Source organism: Bos grunniens, chromosome 28, assembly GCF_055505025.1.
Source record: "Bos grunniens cultivar Pamir isolate PY7600 chromosome 28, Bosgru_T2T1.0, whole genome shotgun sequence".
NCBI classification, from domain to species: domain Eukaryota; kingdom Metazoa; phylum Chordata; class Mammalia; order Artiodactyla; family Bovidae; genus Bos; species Bos grunniens.
The window spans coordinates 10694189-10718832 of record NC_141192.1 but is presented as its reverse complement, the minus strand read 5'-3'; the positions used below and the strand labels follow the sequence as shown (position 1 = coordinate 10718832).

The 24644-nt window shown below is 45.8% G+C and overlaps 1 protein-coding gene and 1 long non-coding RNA gene across 8 annotated transcripts; one reads left to right on the top strand and one right to left on the bottom strand.

Moving 5' to 3' along the window:
- Positions 1 to 1639: 1639 nt before the first annotated feature.
- On the top strand, positions 1640 to 12381 carry LOC147342832 (collectin-46). The gene is made up of 9 exons (XM_086381757.1): positions 1640 to 1696; positions 2491 to 2562; positions 2982 to 3183; positions 7494 to 7610; positions 7890 to 7997; positions 8307 to 8414; positions 8788 to 8904; positions 9520 to 9603; positions 11825 to 12381. The coding sequence occupies exons 3-9, from the start codon at positions 2985 to 2987 to the stop codon at positions 12205 to 12207; spliced, it is 1116 nt and encodes a 371-aa protein (XP_086237883.1). The 5' UTR covers positions 1640 to 1696; positions 2491 to 2562; positions 2982 to 2984; the 3' UTR covers positions 12208 to 12381.
- On the bottom strand, positions 5436 to 22831 carry LOC147342831 (uncharacterized). 7 transcript variants are annotated; one of them, XR_015156730.1, is made up of 6 exons: positions 22617 to 22831; positions 10976 to 11140; positions 9435 to 9571; positions 8765 to 8865; positions 6753 to 6819; positions 5436 to 5746 (listed from the first exon to the last, which is right to left on the bottom strand). It is a non-coding gene; the product is annotated as an uncharacterized LOC147342831 (long non-coding RNA). The 7 variants fall into 7 exon arrangements; XR_015156732.1 differs by lacking the exon at positions 6753 to 6819; XR_015156726.1 differs by lacking the exon at positions 9435 to 9571 and having other exon boundaries at positions 22617 to 22829.
- Positions 22832 to 24644: the final 1813 nt, after the last annotated feature.

The following is a 24644-nucleotide window of genomic DNA, read 5'->3' as shown; positions in this document are numbered from 1 at the left end:
ATTCCTGAAATTCATGGCCACTAAAGCGGTGTTTTTTGCATTGCTCAGCAAGTTGAGTAGGCCCACTGTAGCAGCTTCCACCTGTTGTAAAGCATGTAGGCCGCATAGAGCCTTGTTCCTTGACACTATATCCCTGCTCTACCCCCTCCCACACCTGGGACCAGAAGCCCAGAGGGTACTCTTTTTATTTCGCCATTGCCACAGGTCCTAACCAAACCCTTCATGGTAACCGACCATGGCCAATTCACAAGCTGTCCCACTTAGTGTCTCTAAAGCCTGTAATTGTTTAGGGGTGGTGGGTCAGGGGTATGTTTGTATTTTGTAGAAAACAATAAAACCAGAAAGGCTCTTGTGTTTTGCCAGTATCACAAGCCCTCCCCAGGCAGTCAGGTGAAGCACAAGCCCAGGCTGCTACTTTTAAACTGGAAAGAAACTGAGGTTAATAGGATGTCATCAGTTTAATGGAAGAGAAAGATATCTCTCACAGGAGCCCACTTGCTAGGGGAATGACACCCTGGTATTATCCCCACAACTTTCCCTTCCTGTCCTCATTCTCCAACATCTCTGCACTCACGGGATTTTCTGTAGCTTTCTGGCTGACTCACCAATTTTGGGGCTTCACCCTGCAGCTGTGCACGCGTGTTGATGCCCAGCCTTGAGACCGAAGCAAGAGTTGGGAGACAGGGACAAAGATGTCCATGGCTTATTAGATAGGAAATCTTACGTGTCCAGAAAAGAAGGGTCCTAGCGCAACAGCATACTATGTTCAGCAGAGAGCAGGAAGGACGTGGAGGCACTCTTCACTGCTTGAGGGAGGAGCCTACCAGTCTAACAGAGAGTTGATGTCAGTTTGTTCATCAGTTACCAGGGAAACCAGTGTCTGGGGCAGCAAGCATGTAGGCAGTTGCCATTACACCCTATAATTAAGAGAATTGGATAGTCATGTGCGTCTATGGGGTTACACAGACTCGGACATACTGAAGTGACTTAGCAGCAGCAGTGAGTGAAAAAGGGTTGGGTAGGAGATGAACAGAGAGCGTAGAAAGCCATCTTGAGGCAAGTGGAGAGTAGTCCTAGATCTACAGCATAAAGCAAAAGAGTGACCCCTGCCAGATGGCAGCTCGCCGAGATGCTGTCTCCCACAGGCTGTTGCCTCAGCAGCCCTTCACCTGCCCCACTTCTGCTCAGATTGGCCAAGCAGCTCCCAGATCTTTCCTAGTGTCTGAGCAGTAATGTTGAGATGAAGGTGGAAGAGAAGTGGCCGCAGGGTGCTAGCTCTTGGACTCTGCAGAGGAAGGCTGCTTTTGCAAGAGTTGTAGATCGCTGTACAACTTACTGTTCTTCTCTGGACCTTGGATCCCTGGAGATCATGAAATACAGACACCGATGCTGCCATTTTACTTACAAGGCTGAAGTGGGGAATCCATGAGATCCTGGGCTGAGGGTGCTCTTTGGACTCTAATGTGTGTTTAGTCCTGTCAACGTTAGTGGCAGGTGTCCAGAACCCAGGTGGACACCTGAGCTCAGGTGGGGGTGTGACTGAGTGAGTCAATAATAAGGAAATTACCCTACTTCCTGAAGAGAATTCTCAGGAAACTGGGGCTTAGGGTCAAGTTACAGGGCAGATATAAAGAGCCAGTGCTTACCCAGGAACTCTAACTTGCCTGGACATTCTGGACCCTTACGGGAAGCAATTGTGAGTGTCTCTGTCCTTGCCTCTTAATTTGTTTTCCATATGCAGTGAATATCTCCTTGCCTATGTGGGTGGTTGAAGAAGGCAGGGTGTGTGTAGATCTTCCACTCTAGGAGGTTCAGTGCTGGTGGTGGGAGCAAATGAGGCAATAAGGGGTGCTCTTCACTCTGCTCCCTTTGTTTGGTGGGAGATGTCTTTCCAGGACAGGGAGAGGGGGAGAGTTGAATGTGACATCCAACCAGATGTCTGATGCCATTGTCTGGAAGTCCCCAGGGTAAATGCAATTCATCATCCTCTTGGAAGGAGGCACTTCTCTGCTTAGGAAACCCCTTCCCTCCCACTGCATCAGCCTGCTTGGCAATTCTCGGTCCTTTGCACAGGTCCCTCAGGCTTTCTTCCAGGTCTCTGCAACTCCCATGATTCTTTTCCATGCTCTAAACATTACAGTTTCTCTCTGAGAGAAGAAAGAAGCCCAACACTGGGAGTGACCCACATCCTGCACCCTGATCTCACTTAGCTCCTGAGTCCCTTTCCGATGGTAACCAGAAGCTCTACTGGACACCGGCTTTCCTCCTTTGAAGCCAGCTTCCCCCTGATGGCACCCATCTCACACGTCCTCTCTACCAAGAGGCCCCCGTCCCAGGTCCTCTTAAGAGGTCTGGGCAGGACTCTAGGTGTACGAGGAACTTTCCTGGTGGAGCACATGAATGACAAATCCTGGAAAAAAAAGCAGTCATGCACCTTTCTGTGCTCAGGACAGACCTCACCAAGCATTAGGACTCTGGCTTTCTTTTCAGATAGCACTGCAGACTCCAGTACTAGCCTGTCCAGAGCAGCAAGTGAGAGGAAACAAGCCAGCATTGTAAGAGGTAAAGCAACCGACTTACTGGTATAAAAAGGGATAAAGAGGCCAGAGAGGGAAGGGTCCCACCCGAGGGCCCTCAGTGAGTCCCTCTTTGTGTGACAATGGCCTCAATGAGGACTTCTACATCCTGGCACAGTGCCCTTGGCAGGGATGACAAGCCCAAAAAGGGATGACACAGAGCATCTGGGAGTAGATTCATGCTGCTGGAAGAGCAGGTCATTTGCCCAGCTGGTCCACTCATGACCTCCCTGGCCAGACCTCATCCTAACTTTCCTTAAACTGCTTTTGAAGCCCTGCTACTCTTGGCCCCAGAGGGTGGGAGAAGAGATGGGGAAAGGGCTTCTCCTGACCTCCAGGAGCTGGGCCAGCCCTACGCCTCGTCCTTGGACCAAGAGCACCCCCTCTCTCTTTTCCTCTGCCTAGGACATGCTTCTCCTCCCTCTCTCCGTGCTGCTCCTGCTCACACAGCCCTGGAGATCCCTGGGAGCAGAAATGAAGATCTATTCCCAGAAAACACTGGCCAACGCCTGTACCCTGGTTATGTGTAGCCCCGTGGAGGGTAGCTTGGCTGGTCGTGATGGACAAGATGGGAGAGAAGGCCCCCGGGGGGAGAAGGGAGATCCAGGTAGAGTTGGGACCATGGGCTTGCCCTGATAGGAAGGGGTGGGCAATGGAATTTTAACCAACCTCAACTCTGAATCTTCTTTAGTGGAAACCTTGAAGATGGTCTTCCCAAGAGGGGAGGTTTCCCCCAAATTTTCAGTCCACCTAAATCATGGCTTTACTGGTTGGCAAAGAATGACTTGCCCAAGTCCCCAGCTCCATAACCACCTGTCCTGATTCCTCCCCTAGGATATTCTGACCCTAACACCCCCAAGAAGGTACAAAGAATGAGCGAGTGACTGGTATTTGGAGTCCCCTGCTCCAGAACTCATTGGGCGTCCCAGGTGGTACTAGTGGTAAAAAAAAAACCTGACTCCCAGTGAAGGAGATGTAAGAGATGTAGTTTCGATCCCTGGGTCAGAAAGATCCCCTGGAGGAGGGCATAGCAACCCTCTCCTGTATTCTTGCTTGGAGAATCCCATGGACACAGGAGCCTGGCGGGCTTTGGGCCACTGGGTTGCACACAACTGAAGTGACTTTGTACACTCATGTAGGAGACATAGGAGATGTGGGTTTCATCCCACGGTTGGGACAATCCCCTGGATAAAAATGGCAACTCACTCTGTTATTGCCTGGAGAATATCATGGACAGAGGAATCTGTCAGGAATCCACAAAGAGTCAGATGTGACTGAGTACACACACTCCAAAGCTTAACTGTTGATCATTCGTATTAAATGTTGCCTCTGCAGAATGTCAAATATTTTTGAACTGATGACAGTGTTGTAAGTTTCAGTTTAATCATCTGTAGATGAGAATAATATCAACCAACTAGTGACAAAGAATTGAGCAAAGGCTTCATTTCTTTGTTGGGTCTTCAAGATAAAGTTTTATCCTTCTGCTGTCCCAACCAGCTGAATTTGCCTGAAGTTTCCAAATGTACTGATTATTAAGGCAATTTTCTGGAAACACTGTCCCACAGGAGAAGATCTGGTTTTTACTGGCAAGAAGTGAGAATTTGATGAACCAGCAACAAGGACAAGGGGACCACCATGGCCCTGGGCCAGGGAGATGGGGGATCAACTGAGGTCTTTTAACTTTCTGGAGTTTGTGTTTTGATTGGAGAGGAAAGAAATGAACAACATTAAAGCCGAAAAGAACACATAATATCCCCAGGATTTGTAGGGTAAGAGACAAGTATCTGTCTTTTAGAAAGAAAGTAGCTTCCAACATGAATGGGCTGGGGCTAGAGCAGGCCTCCTAGAAGTGATCTCAGAGGAGGGGTGGTATTCAAGATGCCAGCTCTCTCTAGCTCCCCGAGGGGCCTTGAATTGAAAAGTATCCCTTCCTCTACCTCCCTGCTCTCATGGCCGCCATGGTTGTGCAAAGGATGGGCAACCTCTAATGCTCCCTTCTAAGGAGTGACTTGCTTCCCAGGTACCTGCTGCCCTCCCCAGCCACTGGGGAGCCAAGGAGAGGCTCAACCAGGGACCAGGTGTCTCTGCCTGAGCACAGTGCACCAGAGGTCTGGGATGCGGGGCCCATCCTCCGGGCTCCCATTGATTGCCTAGCGAGATTTGGAGCTAAGAGCAGGACACAATGTCCAGCACAGAGGCTCTCACCACCCACCAAATACCCCAGTCTCCCTCCACCTGCACAGTCTTGGCCCAGGCTGCCTGGCCCTTCTTACCCTGGGGGAGTGGTTTCCAGATCTGAAATGTCACCTCTCCTCTCCAGGTCTCTGAATCCTCTTCAGCCTTGAAGTCCTGTTCCCTATGAGTACGTGTGTGTCCATGGGTTGGGGGTGCTGGGACGGGATGAGGGATATCTCATAAGCTGTTTTCTTCACTCATTACCTGTGCCTCACAGTTTAAACTTCAGTGACAAGTTCCTTGTAGACCAGGACCTGGTGCTGACATTTACTTCCTGCTCAGTGCTAGGCAGAGAGCCATGTTCCACAGAGAGATTCTCAGTGAACAGAGAAATGAAATAATGAGGAAATGAACAAATAAGTGAATGAACAAGTTAGTAGTAACTGACAGATTTCTTTTGTTGTCTTTTTGCACATGAATGCTGACTCACAACAGTCAAAAGATAGAAACAACCCAAGTGTCTATCCACATTTATCCACGGTGATTGAATAAAGAAAATGTATTGTGTTCATACTATAGAACATTACTCAGCCATAGACTGGAACGAAGTACTGAGATGTGCTACAAATTGGATGAGCCTCAAGAATGTCACTCCTGGTTTAAAGAGGCAGACACAAAGGGTCATATATTGTATATATTTATATAAAATATCCAGAATAGGTAACAGAGACAGGCAGCTGCATAAAGGTAGCCAGGGCTTAGGAGGAGGCAGGGAGGGAGTATGGGTATGAGGTTTTCTTTGGGATTAATGAAATAGTCTTGAACTAAAGAGTAGTGGTAGTTGTACAACTATGTCAATGTTCTAAATGCCACTGATTTGTATACTTTAAATGATTAATTACAGGTAATTCCTGGAGGTCCAGTGGTTAGGATTCGGTGCTCTCACTGCCAGGCCTCAGGTTTAATCCCTGGTTGGGTAACTGAGAGCCTGCAAGCTACACAACACAGTAAAAGAAAATAAAAAAGTTATTTTTATATTATGTGAATTTAATCTCAATGAAAAAAGAATAACCAAACTCACAGAATCGAGTGTATAATTCTTGAATCAATAGGCATTTCTCCCTTTAGTCTTTGAAGGCAAATCTCATAATTTCAGACTTAGGCAGCCTTCTTAAGGTAATGTGATGTTTTGAAATGTTTGGTCATTTTTCAAAAGCAAATTAGCATGTGGTCACTAAATACAAAAAGATGAAAATTTAAATTGCCTGAATTGTGCCCCTTAGAACAAACGATAACACTTGTCTATGCTCTTCTTGTCGTTTTTTCAATGTGTGTTACATGTGCACATGCCTGACACATGCATGGACATGTTGAAGAAACCGAATCATATTAAATAGTGTTTATAACTTACTTTTATCACTTAATAATGAACAATAATGTCATCTATCTTCCATAATGTTAAAAGCATGTTACATAGTTTGTGTTTTTTTTTGGATTAAACAGAATTGATCTATAATATATTAGAATCAGATGTACATCATAATGAATTCATATTTGCATATATTGTGAAATGATGTCACAATAAGTCATCAACACACATAGTTACGATTTGTGTGTGATGAGAGCTTTTAAGATCTGCTTGCTCAGCAATGTTCAAGCATGCAACCCAGGATTACTAACTATAGTAACTTCACTGTACATTATATTCCTGGGACTCAATTGTTTTTTAACTGAACTCTTGTACCTTTTGAAGATTTCTATCCATTGTGCCAACTTCTCAACCCCACCTCTAGCAACCACAAATCTGTTCTCTGTATTGTGAGTAAGTTGTTTTTGTTCATCTGTTTTCTTAGATTTCACATGTAAGTGAGATCGTATGGTACCGCCCTTCCCTGTGACTTATTCCACTAAGCATAGTGCCTTCAAGGTTCACCAGTGTTGCTGCAAATAGCAAGATTTCATTCCCTTTTATGGCTGAATAATGTTCCATTGTATACACACCCTGCATTTTCTACATCCGTTCATCCATCCACAGATACTTGGGCTCTAGGCTGCATCCATGCCTGGGCTACCATGAATGACACTGCAATTAACTTGGGGGTACATATACCTTTTCAGGTTAGTATTTTCATTTTGTCTAGTTATATGCTGAGAAGGGGAATTGATGGATTATACAGTGGCTCTAGTTTTAACTTTCTGAGAAACCTCCATGCTGTCTCCATAGTGGCTGTTCCATTTGCATCCCTACTGCACAAAGCTTTCCTTTTCTCTACTTCTCCAGCACTTCCTATTTGCTGTCTGATAATAGCCATTCTGAGAGGTGTGAGGTGACAGCTCTTTGTGCTTTTGATTTCTATTTCTCTGGTGGTAAGTGTCAGGTGTCATTTTTGACAGAAATTTTGGTTCTGGGAAGGGGGGAGGGCAGGGAGTCCATGGTCCAGGGTAAAAGCTGACAAACTTAACTGCCATAAATACCGTGGCCTTGGGGCAGGGGCAGGTGCATTGTATGCAAAGCCAGGTGAGTCTTGGTTTGGATCTGCCTCCAATTCAGCAAGCCAGTTTCTTCACTTGTAAAATGGAGATGTGGACACGCATTTCTTGATAGCCACTGGACCAGTCACCTGGAAGGGCAGTGTCTACACCCTACAGAACCCTGAAAGAATGCCAAGGCCCTGACCCTGCAGGCAGCTGGCTCCTCCTGGGCCGGGATCAGCTTTATGTCCATCTCTTCTGCGGCCACAGGTTCACCAGGACCTGCAGGACGAGCAGGGAGGCCTGGACCAGCTGGCCCCATTGGGCTGAAAGGGGACAATGGCTCTGCTGGAGAACCCGGACCAAAGGGAGACCCTGGACCACCTGGTAAGCAGCTGGGCATGGAATGCAGGTGTCTGCAGATGGTGTGCTGCTGCTAGGCCATGGCAGTAGGCATGCAGTGATTCTACCACAGGAAGAGGAAGGTCATTCTCAAGTTGGCACAGGGTTATCTCAGGGAAGACTGGAGCTCATGGGGAGGGTGGAGAGTGAGGGCAACATCTTTAGGAGGAGGCTGCCTGTCTGACTTCTATTACAGCCCCATCTTTTATGCACTCCGTTCCGAGGACATTCAGTGTCACTGACGGGGCTGGTTTTTTTTCCCAGGGCCTCCAGGTATGCCTGGTCCAGCTGGAAGAGAGGGCCCCTCATGGAGGCAGGGAAGCATGGGACCTCCAGGCACACCAGGCCCCAAAGGAGAGACTGGGCCCAAAGGTAGGAGGATGGTATGAGGTGGGTGAGGGAGGGAGAAGGGAGGGGTGACGTTGGCAGCCCTGGTAGGGAGCAGGGTATGTGCACAGTGCCTGGAAAAGCCTGGAACGTCCGTGCCTGGTAGGCCTGGCCTGGGACTCACCTCCCACATTCCCACACTGACTGAATCTCCTAGAGGAGACCTAGCAGTCAGGAGCAGTCTTCCAGGTCGCTCTCTCACCTGGAGCTATGGGTGACAAGCTGCGCTGATGAAGAAATGGTACCTGCTGAGCGCACTCTCAGCCATGTTTCTCCAATGTGTTTCTGCCTCAGGAGGAGTGGGTGCCCCAGGCATGCAGGGCTCCCCAGGCCCCGCAGGTCTCAAAGGAGAGAGAGGTGCCCCCGGGGAGACTGGAGCCCCTGGACATGCTGGGGAAGCAGGTGAGCAATGGATATGGGGCTGGGCTCATATTCCCTTGTGCCCACCACCACCAGCCATCATATCAGAGCTGGCATTCCAGGGAGAGAGCCAGTGTTGGGTTTTGGGAACTGCCCGTCTCCAGGGAGAGGGTGGTGTGAGCAGCAGGGACTGTCTGTATTCAGGGAAGGCTAGTTGTTAGGTTATGGGACAGTCAGTGTATAGAGAGGATGCAAGCAGAGGTTCCAGGCACAGAGGGACATTTGTATGTGGGAGGGTGTACTCCTGGGGATATGACAGTCCATGTGTGGAGGCTGGGGCCGGGGGGGTGGGGGGGGGCACAAAAATGCTAAAATATATGTTCAGCACTCACCCATTTCTACTTCTCTTATTCAGGGCCTGCTGGAGCCATAGGTCCGCAGGGCCCTTCAGGTGCCAGGGGCCCCCCAGGACTGAAGGGGGACAGAGGTGATCCTGGAGAAAGAGGAGCAAAGGGGGATAGTGGGCTTGCAGGTAAGGAAGCCTTGGGGGCCCCATTAGGGTGTGGGGCAGGGAGGCGGCCTTATTCAGCTCAGCTCTCCTCTCAGGTAACCCATTTAGTTACAGGTTGGGGTCAAAGCGGGAAAGGTTGACAGGGTGTATGGCGAGGTGGACTCTGGTCTTAGCCTCTATGACTCACTGGAGGACAACCTGAGCAGATTTTCTATCTGATCTTTATGACAAGCTAACGTCCCTCTCCAGTTCATCACATAACTTTGAACATCAAATAACTCAGTGGATGGGAAATACTCAAGCTATGTGTATTCCTCTCCTACAACCATACCACCCCCTGCAATGCAAAAGGAAGTGCTATCAGATTCCTAGAATTTGGAATTAAAATGACATCTGGTTCACTGTCAGTGAGGCAAGGGACCTGTCAGGGATACTGTTCACAAGAGAACCCCAGGAAATCCCGTGGACACAGAGGCCAGCTAGGTCAGCAGAGGTGGACTTCCTAAGCCTCTGTTCCACCTCCTTACCCCACCCCCAACTTGCATCTTCACCTGGGCACTCTTCCCTTGAGGCCTGGGCTCTGAGTGACTCCAGGCTGTTCTGGATCTGTCTTCACTTGGCCTCTCTCTCCTGCAGAGGTCAATGCTCTCAGGCAGTGGGTGACAATCTTAGACGGACAGCTGCAACACTTCCAAAATGCCTTCTCTCAGTATAAGAAAGGTGAGTTCCTGGACCTGACTCTTGCCAGGCCCTGAGCGTGGGCCTCAGACTTAGTCTAGGCTTGGCTTGTAGTTCTCTTGGCTGGGTCTAAATTGGACTTGCTGGGACCATGACTGGGACTGGACCTAGACCTGGGGCAGGAGGTGGGGTTAGGACAGGGCTGGGACAGAGCTGTACCCCACATGCTCCAGAAGCTCAAGTAGACGCACTGGAGAAGGAGGAAGATGAGGTCCATGTCACCAGTTCAGCAGACCTTTACTACAGCCTACCCTGGGCAGGTTCCTATGACATACAAAGGGTCACCCAACCCAGGATGCATTTCTTCCCTCTGTGGTGCCTGGTGTGAAAATATCCAGAGAAGAAGCTGCACAGTCCAGAGTAGCAGAGAATCCAGACATGATCCTGAGATCCAGGGTGGGATGATGCCTGTGGGGTTCAAGGCTGCTGGGAACCTATCCTTGGTGTGTGGCCACTAAGTATCTTACCCTAAAGATGTCCCTGGGTCTGGAAGGAATAGGCTGCCTCCAGTCTCTGGCCAGTCCTGGACTCCCCTGCACCTCTTGGGGAGTTTAAAGCAGAGATTCTTCCCTAAGCCTGGATCCTAAGCAGGCAGAGGCCTCTTGGAGCACACACCTGAGTGCCCTGCGTCTTTGGGATGCTCCATCAACTGCCCTTCCTCCTTCTCTGCTCTCCCTGATGACAGCTTTGAATGCACATCACTTATCAAACCTCACTGATCCAAAAAAAGTAGAGTTTTCTGAAGAAGCAGAGCATTAAGGGGCCTGATGGGGTGAGACATAGGGTTGGCCCCTAAGAACTCAAGCCAACTAAGTACTGAAGTAGTGGGATGAGAATTCTCAGCAGTTTATGTGTTCCTTCTTCCACAATCATATTTACATATCAATGTACTACCTCATTCCCTGGTAGCTCAGCTGGTAAAGAATCTTCCTGCATTGCAGGAGACCTGGGTTTGATCTCTGGGTCAGGAAGATCCCCTGGAATGGAAATGGCAAACCACTCCAATATCCTAGCCTGGAAAAATCTCATGGACAGAAGTCCCTGGGGGGCTTCAGTACATGGGGTCAAAAAGAGTTGGGCACAACTTAAAAACTAACCCTTCATGCAGACTGATATAAACAAAGGTGAACTTGGGCATATGTGCTGGCCACCTGTGTGTACCTAAACACCATCACTCAGTCCACACCACCTACACACAGGAACACACATGCAGACATATGCACACCCATCCTGAGGACCTTGAGTCAACCCATGTACCTTCAGATGGACACACGAATGTATTCAAGCATGCACACACACACACACCAAGATGCATGGGACATAAACCAATCATGGCACACAAGCTTGCACTGACCTTGTCCAGGGCTGTCTGGGCGCCATCCTGATTACGTGGAAAATCTGATCTCCGATTGCTTGTTGAAGCTACTCAGAGGAAAAGGGCAGTGGGTCAGGGTGCAGCCTGGGTTCAGAACCAGTCCAGTGAGCCCTCTTAGGAGCCCAGAAGATTTCCATGCAGACCCTGGAAGTCAGAGTGGTGTGGATGGGATGGAAGAAAAAGATACTTAACACGTCACATCGGGGATGCCGTTTTGCAGTGCACCTTTTCCTTAGAAATAAGGGATTAGACTCTGAAAAGAGAAGTGACTTTCCCTTGTCACCTGGGCTGTCATTGCCAGGGTAGGGCTGAACACATGACTTTCTGAAGCCCAGACAGGAGTCTCTCCAAAGCTGATCCCACCCTGCCCTCCCGCTCCCACATAGAGCTCTCAGATGCTGTCATCCCCTGCTCAGTGGTCCAGGGAGGCTGACTGGCCATAGGTTCACCTGCGAGCATATGGAAGCCAACACTGGACAGCCCCCAGTGCAGAGGTCAGCACTTGGCTGCTCTCAGATGCACCTCTGTCCTCCCATTTCTCCTCACCCCTTCACACAGCACAGAACCCCTCAGACAACTCCACATGCCCAGTCATCATGCAAGAGAGAGAGTGAGCCACCTGGTTGGTGTTTTCCACACTCTCAAGAACTGCCCAGGACTCTACAGTGTCATTTCCTTGCCAAAGTCTTTCCTATTTACACAGTAATTAAAATGCCTTGCTTTTGTTCTATCTGGTGCCCTGGTACCCTCGTGGGATCTGGGGACTCCAGTTGAAGCACAAGATCTAGGTGCTGCCGCATCCCCAACCTGAATCTCCTCTTCCCCTAGCGGTGCTCTTCCCTGATGGCCAGGCTGTCGGGGAGAAGATCTTCAAGACGGCAGGTGCTGTAAAATCATATTCGGATGCCCAGCAGATCTGCAGAGAGGCTAAGGGACAGCTGGCCTCCCCACGCTCTGCAGCTGAGAACGAGGCCGTGGCACAGCTGGTCAGAGCCAAGAACAATGATGCTTACCTGAGCATGAATGACATCTCCACGGAAGGCAAGTTCACCTACCCCACGGGGGAGTCACTGGTCTATTCCAACTGGGCCAGTGGGGAGCCCAACAACAACAATGTTGGACAACCAGAGAACTGTGTGCAGATCTATCGGGAGGGCAAGTGGAATGATGTACCCTGCAGTGAGCCACTCCTCGTGATCTGTGAGTTTTGAGCTCCCCCACCCACCCCAGGGAAGGGGCAGTGCCCAGAGCTGTGAGCTGCCAACATCCCAATAAAAAGGTGACCCTCTGCTGCTCACAGCTTCCCCACTGAGCCACGGAATGAGGCCACAAGGCAGGCCTCCTATGAAACTCCTCCCTCAGAATAAAGTTTGAAACTGGCTTCACATCTGGAAGATTTATCACAAAAAAGGGCGGGGGTGGGGGGCAGCTTGCTGACTCAGGGGCAAGGCTAAAAGGAGGTCTCCAAGATGCCCTTGTTGAAAACTTCAGAGTCTCCTCCTCAACAAGAAAGGTGTCTATCTCTGCACGTCTGCCAAATATGGACTGCATTTGACCCCACTAGTCACTGCTACATCCTTCCCTTTCCTCTCCTGCCTTCAATCTTTTTATCCTTCAGCCTCTTTCACTCTTCTCTCCTCCTCTCCTGGACATCCACAGAAAGGAGCAGGCATCTCAGCTCTGGCTAACACTCTACACAATGGTGAAAAAGAAAAAGATTTTTCTCCAAGATCATTGTCAAGACAAGGAAAGTGAAAGTGAAAGTCTTTCAGTAGTGTCCAACTCTTTGTGAGCCCATAGGCTAATCAGTCCATGGAATTCTCCAGGCCAGAATACTGGATTGGGTAGCCTTTCCCTTCTCCAGGGGATCTTCCCAACCCAGGAATCAAACCCAGGTCTCCTACTTTGCACGCAGATTCTTTACCAGCTGAGTCAGAAAGATACCCTCTCTTTTTTTTAATTTATTTTAATTTGAGGTTAATTATTTTACAATATTGTATTGGTTTTGCCACACATCAACATGAATCCACCACAGGTATACACGTGTTCCCCATCCTGAACCCCACTCCCTCCTCCCTCCCCATACCATTCTTCTGGGTTGTCTCAGTGCACAAGCCCCAAGCATCCAGTATCATGCATCGAACCTGGACTGGCGATTCGTTTCATATATGATATTATACATGTTTCAGTGCCGTTCTTCCAAATCATCCCACCCTCTCCCTCTCCCACAGAGTCCAAAAGACTACTCTATACATCTGTGTCTCTTTTGCTGTCTCGCATACAGGGTTATCGTTACCATCTTTCTAAATTCCATATGTATGCCTTAGTATACTGTATTGGTGTTTTTCTTTCTGGCTTACTTCACTCAGTATAATAGGCTCCAGTTTCATCCACCTCATTAGAACTGATTCAAATGTATTGTTTTTAATGGCTGGGTAATACCCCATTGTGTATATGTACCACAGCTTTCTTATCCATTCATCTTCTGATAGACATCTAGGTTACTTCTATGTCCTGGCTATTATAAACAGTGTTGCGATGAACACTGGGGTACACATGTCTCTTTCAATTCTGGTTTCCTCAGTGTGTATGCCCAGAAGCGGGATTGCTGGGTCATAAGGCAGTTCTAGTTCCAGTTTTTTTTTTTTAAGGAATCTCCCCACTGTTCTCCATAGTGGCTGTACTAGTTTGCATTCCCACTAACAGTGGAGGAGGGTTCACTTTTCTCCCCACTCTCCCCAGCATTTATTGCTTGAAGACTTTTGGATAGCAGCCATTCTGACTGCCATGAAATAGTACCTCATTGTGGTTTTGATTTGCATTTCTCTGATAATGAGTGATGTTGAGCATCCTTTCATGTGTTTCTTAGCCATCTGTATGTCTTCTTAAAATTTAGAGAAGAGCTAAGGAGATCAGCCCTGGGATTTCCTTGGAAGGAATGATGCTAAAGCTGAAACTCCAGCACTTTGGCCACCTCATGCGAAGAGTTGACTCTTTGGAAAAGATTCTGATGCTTGGAGGGATTGGGGGCAGGAGGAGAAGGGGACGACAGAGGATGAGATGGCTGGATGGCATCACTGACTTGATGGACGTGAGTCTGGGTGAACTCCGGGAGTTGGTAGTAGACAGCGAGGCCTGGCGTGCTGTGATTCATGGGGTCGCAAAGAGTCAGACACGACTGAGCGACTGAACTGAACAGAACACCTACCCTACTCAAACTATTCCAGAAAATTGCAGATGAAGATAAACTTCCAAACTTATTCTATGAGGCCACCATCACCCTAATACCAAAACCTGACCAAGATCCCACAAAAAAAGAAAACTACAGGCCAGTATCACTGATGAACATGGATGCAAAAATCCTTAACAAAATTCTAGCAATCAGAATCCAACAACACATTTAAAAGATCATACATCATGACCAAGTGGGCTTTATCCCAGGGATGCAAGGATTCTTCAATATCCGCAAATCAGTCAATGTAACACACCACATTAACAAATTGAAAAATAAAAGGCATATGATTATCTTAATAGATGCAGAGACAGCCTTTGACAAAATTCAACATCCATTTATGATAAAAATTCTCCAGAAACCAGGAATAGAAGGAACATACCTCAACATAATAAAAGCTATATATGACAAACCCACAGCAAACATTATCCTCAATGGTGAAAAATTGAAAGCATTTCCCCTAAAGTCAGGAACAAGACAAGGGTGCCCACTCTCACCACTACTATTCAACATAGTATTGGAAGTTTGGGCCACAGCAATCAGAGCAGAAAAAGAAATAAAAGGAATCCAGATTGGAAAAGAAGAAGTAAAACTCTGTTTGCAGATGACATGATTCTCTACATAGAAAACCCTAAAGACTCCACCAGAAAATTACTAGAGCTAATCAATGAATATAGTAAAGTGGCAGGATATAAAATCAACACACAGAAATCCCTTGCATTCCTATACACTAATAATGAGAAAACTGAGAAATTAAGGAAACAATTCCATCCACCACTGCAACAAAAAGAATAAAATACTTAGGAATATATCTACCTAAAGAAACTAAAGACCTATATATAGAAAACTGTAAAACACTGGTGAAAGAAATCAAAGAGGACACTGATAGATGGAGAAATATACCATGTTCATGGATCGGAAGAATCAATATAATGAAAATGAGTATACTTCCCAAAGTGAGCTATAGATTCAATGCAATCCCTATCAAGCTACCAACAGTATTTTTCACAGAGCTAGAACAAATAATTTCACAATTTGCATGGAAATACAAAAAATCTCGAATAGCCAAAGCAATCTTGAGAAAGAAGAATGGAACTGGAGGAATCAACCTGCCTGACTTCAGGCTCTACTACAAAGCCACAGTCATCAAGACAGCATGGTACTGGCACAAAGACAGAAATATAGATCAATGGAACCAAATAGAAGCCCAGAGATTAATCTACACACCTATGGATACCTTATCTTTGACAAAGGAGGTGAGAATATACAATGGATTAAAGACAATCTCTTTAACAAGTGGTGCTGGGAAAACTGGTCAACCACTAGTAAAAGAATGAAACTAGAACACTTTCTAACACCATACACAAAAATAAACTCAAAATGGATTAAAGATCTCAACGTAAGACCAGAAACTATAAAACTCCTAGAGGACATCATAGGCAAAACACTCTCTGACATACATCACAGCAGGATCTTCTATGACCCACCTCCCAGAATATTGGAAATAAAAGCAAAAATAAACAAATGGGACTAATTAAACTCTAAGCTTCTGCACCACAAAGAAAACTATAAGCAAGGTGAAAAGAAAGCCTTCAGAATGGGAGAAAATAATAGCAAATGAAGCAACTGACAAACAACTAATCTCAAAAATATACAAGCAACTCCTGCAGCTCAAATCCAGAAAAATAAATGATCCAATCAAAAAATGGGCCAAAGAACTAAATAGACATTTCTCCAAAGGAGACATACAGATGGCTAAGATACCCTCTCTTATCACTCTTATTCAACACAGAACTGGAAGTCCCAGCCAGAATATTTAGGCAACACAAAGGAATGAAATGCATCTAAATAAAAAAGAAGTAAATTGTCATCCCTTGCATATAACTTTACATATAGAAAATCCCAAAGACAAATCAAAATAGTTGGAAACAAAGTCAGTAAAACGGGGGAAAAAAAATCAACATACAGAATCAGTATTCGTATATAACGAAAAATGAGATATCTGGAAAGGAAATAAATTAGACCTTTTCAATAGCTTAAAACAATAAAATGCCTAGAAAAAATTTAATCACTTAAGTGAAATATGTGTTCAATGAAAAGTACACAGGTTTGTTGAAAGAAGTCAGAGGCAAAAGCAAATGGAAAGACATTCGATGTTTATTGATTGAAATAATGAATATTGTGAAATGGTCACAGATTTATATATAGAAAATAAATTTATAGATATAGGTCAACACTTAAGAGTTTTAATTCCATCCCTTTCAAATTCTAATGGAAATTTTCACAGAAATAGAAACAAAAGAGCCAAATCTGTATGGATCACAAAAGACCCTGGATAGCCAAAGTAATTCTGAGGAAGAACAAAGTTGGAGATTCACACCACCTGATTTAAAAATACACCACAAATCAAGAGTAATAATATGGTTCTAGAATAAAAATAAACACACAGACCAGTAGAACAGAACAAAGAATCCAGAATGAAACCATATAAATATGGTAAAAATGTTTGAGACTGGAGCCAAGAACACCTAATGGGGAAAGGACAGTCTCTTCAGTCAGTGGTATTAAGAAAACTGGATCAAGCTGCAGAACAATCAAACTGGACCACTATCATAAAACAGTCACAAATATTAACTCAAAATCAATCATAAATATAGGGCATGATATCATACTACTCCAGGAAGAAAACAGGGTAGAAGTTCTTCAACATCGGTCTTGGTAATGAGCTTTTAGATATGACACCAAAGGCACACACAACAAAAATGAAAACCAACGTGACTACATCAAATTTAGAAGCCTCTGCACAGCAAAAGGAACAATTAAATGAAATGGCAAGCAACAAGAGAATATTTTTGCAAACCAAGTACAGTGGTTAATATCCAAAACATGTGAAGAACTCATACAACTCAACAGCAATGTGATTTTAAAATGGGCAAAGGGATGAAACAAACATTTCCCAAAGAAAACACATAAATGGTTAACAGGTACATGAAAAGATGCTCAAAGGAACTAATCAGAGAAATACGCATCAAAACCACAATAAACTATCACCTCACACCTTTAAGAATGGCTATCACCAAGAGGACAAGGGATGGCAAGTTTCGACAAGAAGGAAAAGAAAAGTGAACTTGTTGTGTACGCTCTGTGGGAATGCAAGTCGGTTCAGCTACTATGGAAAACAACACAGAGATTCTTCAAAAAATTAAACAGATCTACCCAATGATCTAGCAGTTCCATTCCTGGGTATACACCAAAAGGAAATGAAAACAGGTTTTTAAAGAGATAGATGCACTCCTATGTTTTTTATAGCATTATTCTTAATAGCTCAGATGTAAAAACAACTAGGTGCCCATCAACAAATGAATGGATAAGGACATGAGATATACACATTCACACAATGGAATATTATTCAGCCATAAGAAGTATATCCTGACATTTGCAACAACATGGATGGATCTTGAGGACATTCGACTAAGTGACATAAGTCAGGCAGAGAAAGACAAATACGTAAGATATGACTTACACTTGGAAATGAAAAACAGCCAAATTCATAAAAACAGAGTATACAGTTACTAGGGGAATCAGCGGGGGGTGGGGGGACTTAGAACATATTTTGTAGTGTACAAACTTGCAACAAGTAATAAATATGTCCTAGACATCAAATACATCACATAGTGAATATAGACAACAATATTCTATTGTATGTTAAGATACTAGAATGTAATATTTCATTCACTAAAAAGAAATTAAGTTTTATGATAGAGGTGCTAATTATCACTACAATGGAAATCATATTACATACACATATGCATCAAATTAATATGTTGTACGTTTAGGTTTGTTGGGAGATGGAGACAACAGAAGATGAGATGGTTGGATGGCATCACTGAAACAATAGACATGAGTTTGAGCAGGCTCTGGGAGATGGTGCAGGACAGGGAAGCCTGGTATGCTGCAGTCCATGGGGTCACAAAGAGTCGGCCATGACTGAGCAACTGAACAACAACACTTTAAATTTATACAGTGCTGTGTGTCAAGTGTATTTCAATCAAAAAAGAAACTGGCATTCCAGAAACTAGAATCCAGGTACGCTTGAATTTCTCTTTCATTATCTCTCAGCGTCAAGGTAGAGACAACCTGGGCTAGCACGATTGAATCAATAGTGTATATAGAGTATTTAGCTAAGAAATTTTTGCATGTTATATCATAGAATATGAAGATTTACATAATGAATTTTTCTATATCTTCTACCAATGGAGGAAAACTTGGTTTGGTGCATTCACTGATGGGGAAGGGAACTGTCCTGGTTATTCGCCTCATAGTAGAAAATGAAGTCACATGTGAACACTGTCGAGAATGCAAGCAACAGGGTCAACTTGATGGTACATTGTCCTTGATCACTGCAATCAATGCTACAGAACAATGAACAACAAATAGCATGAGATCTCCGGATTAAAATAACATTTTAACATTTCCCAGTTTTTTGACCAGGATTTCTTTTTTGTAATGTTTCAGATGGGGTTGACATAGGACAGTTAAAGATTGGACCTGTAGAATAATTTTGAATGGAATAGTCCGCACAAAAAGGAAATAAAACTTGATGTATCTAGTGATCAAAGAGAGCTAGAAAGAAAACTATTCTAGGAGAAGCCACATTTGGACTACCAACAAATAAAGCAACTTATTAGAGATAAGATTTTTTGCAAATGTTATAGTTCCCAATAGGCTATGGGGGAATTCCCTGGAGATCCAGGGGTTAAAACTCTGTGCTTCCAACACAGGAGGCATGGGTTCCATACCTAGTTGGGGAACTAGGATCTCTCATGCTGCAGCCAAAAACAAAACCAATAAGATATGGGTTACAGGGACTTCAGTCTGAGAGCACGTGGGGAAGACGACTTTTTTCTTTTTCTGGGTTTTGTTTTGGCCAGTGTAACTTATGGGATTTCAGTTCCCTGACCAGGGACTGCACCCGGGTCACGGAAGTGAAAGCTGGCAATCCTAACCACTAGGCTACCAGGGAACTCCCAGGAAGACATATTTATCTTGATACCTTTTGGGTGCCCAAGTCAGCATTAACTCAAATCCTAGTAGTTAATGTGCATCCCTTGGAAACACAAGTGGCCACAGGTGGCTGAGTGGTTCCAGGCCCATTTGAATGGATGGTCAAGAAAGAAAGTATATGAAACAATGAAGGATTAGGCTGGTTGGGCATGTTCCTTATTACTTTATCCCTTATCTGGAAAGTACACCTGTGCTGAGGACTGCCTGACTGGTGAGTCCTGAAGTAAATATGGAAACAAAGGCAATATTGGTTCATCAGAATCTTGGGCCAGAGAACCCTGGGAGCCCATACAGACCCTGTCCCAAACCCACCCTCCTCTACCCCTCAGAATAACCTCATCATTTGGGTCAGTGCCCTTATCCTTGGTTGGGGTGGAAACACAATTGCCTCTGGTTGAGAAATGTTCTCTAAGTTACGAAGATAGTGGTTTGGGGTATATCAGTCTCTGAAACACTCATTTGTATCCAAGAACTTATGATCCTCCTTCAACTGGCTTGCCAGGCCTTGTGTTCTTCTGTTCCTCATGGAAGGAGAGGAAATTCAGCCTCATCAGGAGAGTGCCTCTCCTGATACAGCCTTGTAAGAAGTGTGTTGATTAAAGTCTCAGGTGTTTTGAATCTGGACTTGGTGGGAGCCTGTGTCTGACCATATGTCCACTTATAGTCATATCAAGTGGGCACAGGCACCAAAGGCATGAATTTCAGTCCATGTCTGTATCATGGAAGGCATCTGAGCCACAGAAGGTGGTTTTTCATTTGGATCACAGCTCTTAGCAGAGAGGGGAAAGGCTATAAGGGATGCCTATATACCTGAGGACTTAGACTCTGATATAGCCCAAACCACTATCTTCATAACTTAGAGAGATAACATTTCTCAACCAGAGGCAATTGTGTTTCCACTTAACCAAGGATAATCCTTCACTGTTTCATGAATTTTCTTTCTTGACCATCCATTCAAATGGGCCTTTGGGAGGCAGATCACTATTTACCCTAGGACTCGAAAAATGGGAAATATTAAGACATTAACTTTCAGGAAACAGAAGAGAAAGAGGAGTAATAGTGTATGAGGAGTCCACCATTTTAACCAACCAATGGAGCAGCCAGTGCTAGCCAGCTTAGACGCTTGCCCTGAATTTGTACGTAGTTTGCAAGGACCAGATGAAGGGTATAAATACAACCCCCAAGATTAGGCCCAAGAGATATTGCCCTCTGCCTGACAGATTGGTGGGAAACCGAACTGGATTCCTACTTTTTCTGATGTCCATGTCACTGCTTTTTTCTGACTTAGACATGGCTTTAGAATCAAAGAATTCAGCACACAGAACAGAGCAGAAGAAGGTCTGTGAATGCCCTGGCTGAAGGCCCCAATGCCACCTCCCTGACTGTTCCCTGGGACCCAAGCACCCTGTTCACTGCTGTTGAACTGTACCTCACAGGCCTGCAAGCCTTGTAGATGCCCTGCCTTGAGACTGAAGACAGAGTGACACAGTGAAAAAGATATTAGTGATTACTCGACAGGGGATCCGACATGTCTGAAGTGGAGGGTCCTAGAGCAACATGCCACCATGTATGGCAGGCAGGACAGGGCAGCAATCTGTGACACTGGAGGAAGAGAGGCTGCCATTTACAGGGGGAATTGACTTCAGGTTGGCTTATCAGTTACCACGGAAACCAGAAGCTAAGGTAGAAGCAAGTGTGTAGGCAGTTTCTAGTTAAGCCCTATAATTAAGAGGATTGGATAGTCACGTGAAGCAGGGACTGGTCGAGCAGGGGATATAGAGAGAACAAGGGAACAGCTATCTTGAATGGCTTGCTAATCCCCTACATAACCTGCCTGACCCCCACAATATCTGATCCCCCCCTTCCTTGATATCCCTGGGGTCAGGTATATCAAGGTGCACTGCAAACAGATTCCATACATACAATACACACCACAGCACTAGAGAGTGCTGAGAGTCAAAAGATGGGCTAACTTTGGAGCCAGGCATTAACTGGGTTAATTTTTGATAGAATTCCAGAGGAAGACAACAAAGGCATCTCGCTGTGGACCCAACAATCAGACTCATTTAGTAGTGAGGTTACTATTGTTGCCCTGTCTGCAAACAGATTCCCTCTGCTCGGACTAGAGATAAAATATAAGATGTTTATCAGGCTCAATGCAGGGAAAATCATGACCATTAAGAAAGTCCAAGCAGCAGCACCATTCTGATATAATGTCACCCCTGTCTATGGTTTTTGTCTGGGCTGTAGTATCATTATGCAACCTCAGTCCCCATAGCCAGTATCAAATACTGGAGAGGGTGTGACAGACCACAGTGTTAATATAATGGTGCCTTTCTCCATAAGGAGGCCTGGCGTAATTATCTTAGATGGGGCCAGATGAAATCTGTAAGTTCCCTTCTTGCACTAATACTAACCCCCACGGGGCTGCAAACGTAAAACATGGGGGACTTCCCTACCAGTCCCAGGGCCACTAACAATATCTTCCCTCTGGGGTAGATCCTGTGGCAAGGAAAAAAGTGAGTTATTCTCCTGACCATTCGCTGGCAATGACCTTGGGTGGTTAATCATTGAACTCAGATGGTGCTGACTTGTTCCTTTGGTTAACCCGATGGAGTGATTGCTCCTGGAATATTTAGTTACAAGTTTGTGGGACTGAAGTTAGCCTACTGGTTCACAGGTTGAGACAGTGGGTTTCCTATATAAGTTGTTCTTTGAGTAGTCCACTCATCCTTCAACTAGCCTGGCAGCGGTAGGGCTGTAGGGCAGGTGGAATCTCCAGGGTATGGCATTTTTATCAGTCCATTTCTGAACATCATGGCTGCTAAAGAGGGGGTGTTTTGTGTGTGTGTGTGTGTAGCCCAAGGCTACTCTTGTTATTTCAGCATTTCCATAGGTTCCAAACGAACGGTTCAGGGTGACTGGAACCATCCAATTCCCAATCCTGCCCCTAAGTTTATGTCCCTAAAGCCTGTGTCTGTAATTTTTTAGAGGTGGTGGATCAGGGGTATGTTTGTACTTTGTAAAAAGCAATAAAGTCAGAAAGACTCTTGTGTGTTGCCTGTATCACAAGCCCTCCCCATGCAGTCAGGTGAACCAAAAGCACAAGGCTGCTACTTTTAAACTGGAAAGAGACTGAGGTTAGCAGGATGTCATCAGTATAATGGAAGAGAGAAATATCTCTTACAGTAGTCAGATTCCACAGGAACCCACATGCTAGTGGACAGACACCCCAGGACTAACCCCATAATTTTTCCTTCCCCATCTGTATTCATCAACATTTTGGCCCTCACGGGGCTTTCAGCAGCCTTCTGGCTGACTCACCAATTGTTGGGCTGCAACACACAAGCCTGCACACTTGTAGATGCCCAGCCTGAGACCAAAGAAAGAGCTGAGAGACAGCAGGAGAGACGGCCACCGCTTATCGGACAAACACCCAAAGAGGAAGGGCCCTGGAGCAACAACATGCCATGTTCAGCAGGCAGCAGGAGGCACACTGTGGCAATCTCCACTCTTTGAGGGAGGAACCTACCATTTATAGGGGTATTGACATCAGGTTGGCTCATCAGTACCAGGAAAACCAGCAGCTGGGCAGCAAGCATGCAGGCAGCTACTATTAAGCCCTGTAATTAAGAGGTTTGGATGGTCATGTGAGTGAAGCAGGGACTGGTCTAGCAGGGGGATGAACAGAGAACAAGAGGAAGCCACCTTGAGTGGCCTGATCCTGCATGGGCCCACTGATCTGGGAGCTTCAACAGTAATGTGCACAAGCATCTGGAAAAATACCAGAGGCTACACAGCTTAGCTCTGAGGCAAGTGCAGCGAATGAAGTCCACCAGGGACTGTGGATGTTGCTGGGACTGCAGTATGGCACCAGTGATTAGCCCCTAGAGAAACTGTGCAGTCATTCAGGATTCTGTCTGGGAAGAGAGAGTGGCCCAGTGATCCTCTGTGTGAAAGCCATTGCGATCACCGTTTAAAATCTGATTCTTCTCACCTGTGTCAGTGGAATTGAGACAAGTAAAAGGTATTACTGAAACAGGAGTGTCTGGGTTTGATCATAAGTAGAACTGGCCTCTCTTGGAATGTGAAGTAACACAAAGGAAATACCACATTCTGTGCTATAATGGGGTCCAAGGCCTGAAGGATGTAATTGACAGTCTAGGAGGCAGGAGTTAATAGAGCCAACTTGCAGGAAGAGATGAAGTATGCTGCTGCTGCTAAGTCGCTTCAGTCGTGTCCAACTCTGTGCGACCCCATAGACAGCAGCCCACCAGGCTCCTCCATCCATGGGATTTTCCAGGCAAGAGTACTGGAGTGGGGTGCCATTGCCTTCTCCTGAGATGAAGTATAGGACTCCTGAAATGAAAGTCACCATATATAAGGAGAGTTTGTCTAGTCACCAGGATAAGACCTGACAATTAGGCTTTGTGGGGCGAGGAGAGCAAGGGTTCAGTTCAACTTCCATGCTGATTAGATCTCTCGGTGGTGTGTGAACATCCTGGAATAGAGGGGGCTGGGTGTTATTTATAGAACAGAGAAGAGCTCAAGCTTTAGAGGTCCAGGTCCTGAGCTACAGGATCTTGCTTCAAAAAATTGCAATATAGAAAAGAGAAGACCTTTCCGTACCTTTGAGGAAAGCTGACATCATAGATTCCATAACATACAAGGAGGATCAAAGCCCAGAAGCAGGTCAGTACATCCAATGAGGTGGCCAAAACGGAGGCTGGAGACCTGGGGTTGCTGATGTGCAGACCTGGGAAGAGACCATAGAACCCTTCCCCACTCTATGAGCAGGAGTGGGGCAGGTAGAGGGGCTGCTGAGGCAACAGCCTGTGGGGGGCAGTGTCTGGGGGAGCTGCCACCCAACAGGGGTCACTCTTTTGCTTTCTGCTGTATCTAGGGCGGCCCTCCACTTGCCTTTTGGGGACCCCCTATAATGGGGTCCAGTCCATGCCCTTGGACCCCATTATAGCACAGAATGTGGTGTTTCCTTTGTGTGCCTTCACATTCCAAGAGAGGCCAGTTCTCTCCAAGGGAAGAGTTGATGGAAGAAATAAGTCACAGGGAACTACAGGCAAGCAGAGATGCCAACAACTAGCCCACAGTCACCGGGAATGAGAGTTGCCCTGCGATGGTTACAACAGTGTATCAGCAGCTTGGGGATCCGAACTAGCCACTAGGGCCACATCATGGAGAAACACTGGCTAAAACAGTGGAGAGATTAGGGCAATCAAGTTAAGGGAGGATGGCTCCAATACTTTGGCCACCTGATGCAAAAAACTAACTCATTTGAAAAGATCCTGATTCTGGAAAAGATTGAAGGCAGGAGGAAAATGGGACGACAGAGGA

Excerpts from the sequence above, each read along its gene's own strand:
- LOC147342832 (XM_086381757.1), top strand. The coding sequence starts at position 2,985 with ATGCTTCTCCTCCCTCTCTCCGTGCTGCTCCTGCTCACACAGCCCTGG. Across the intron at positions 8,905-9,519 it reads GGGGGATAGTGGGCTTGCAG|AGGTCAATGCTCTCAGGCAG; the intron begins GTAAGGAAGCCT and ends TCTCTCCTGCAG. Across the intron at positions 9,604-11,824 it reads CTTCTCTCAGTATAAGAAAG|CGGTGCTCTTCCCTGATGGC; the intron begins GTGAGTTCCTGG and ends CTCTTCCCCTAG.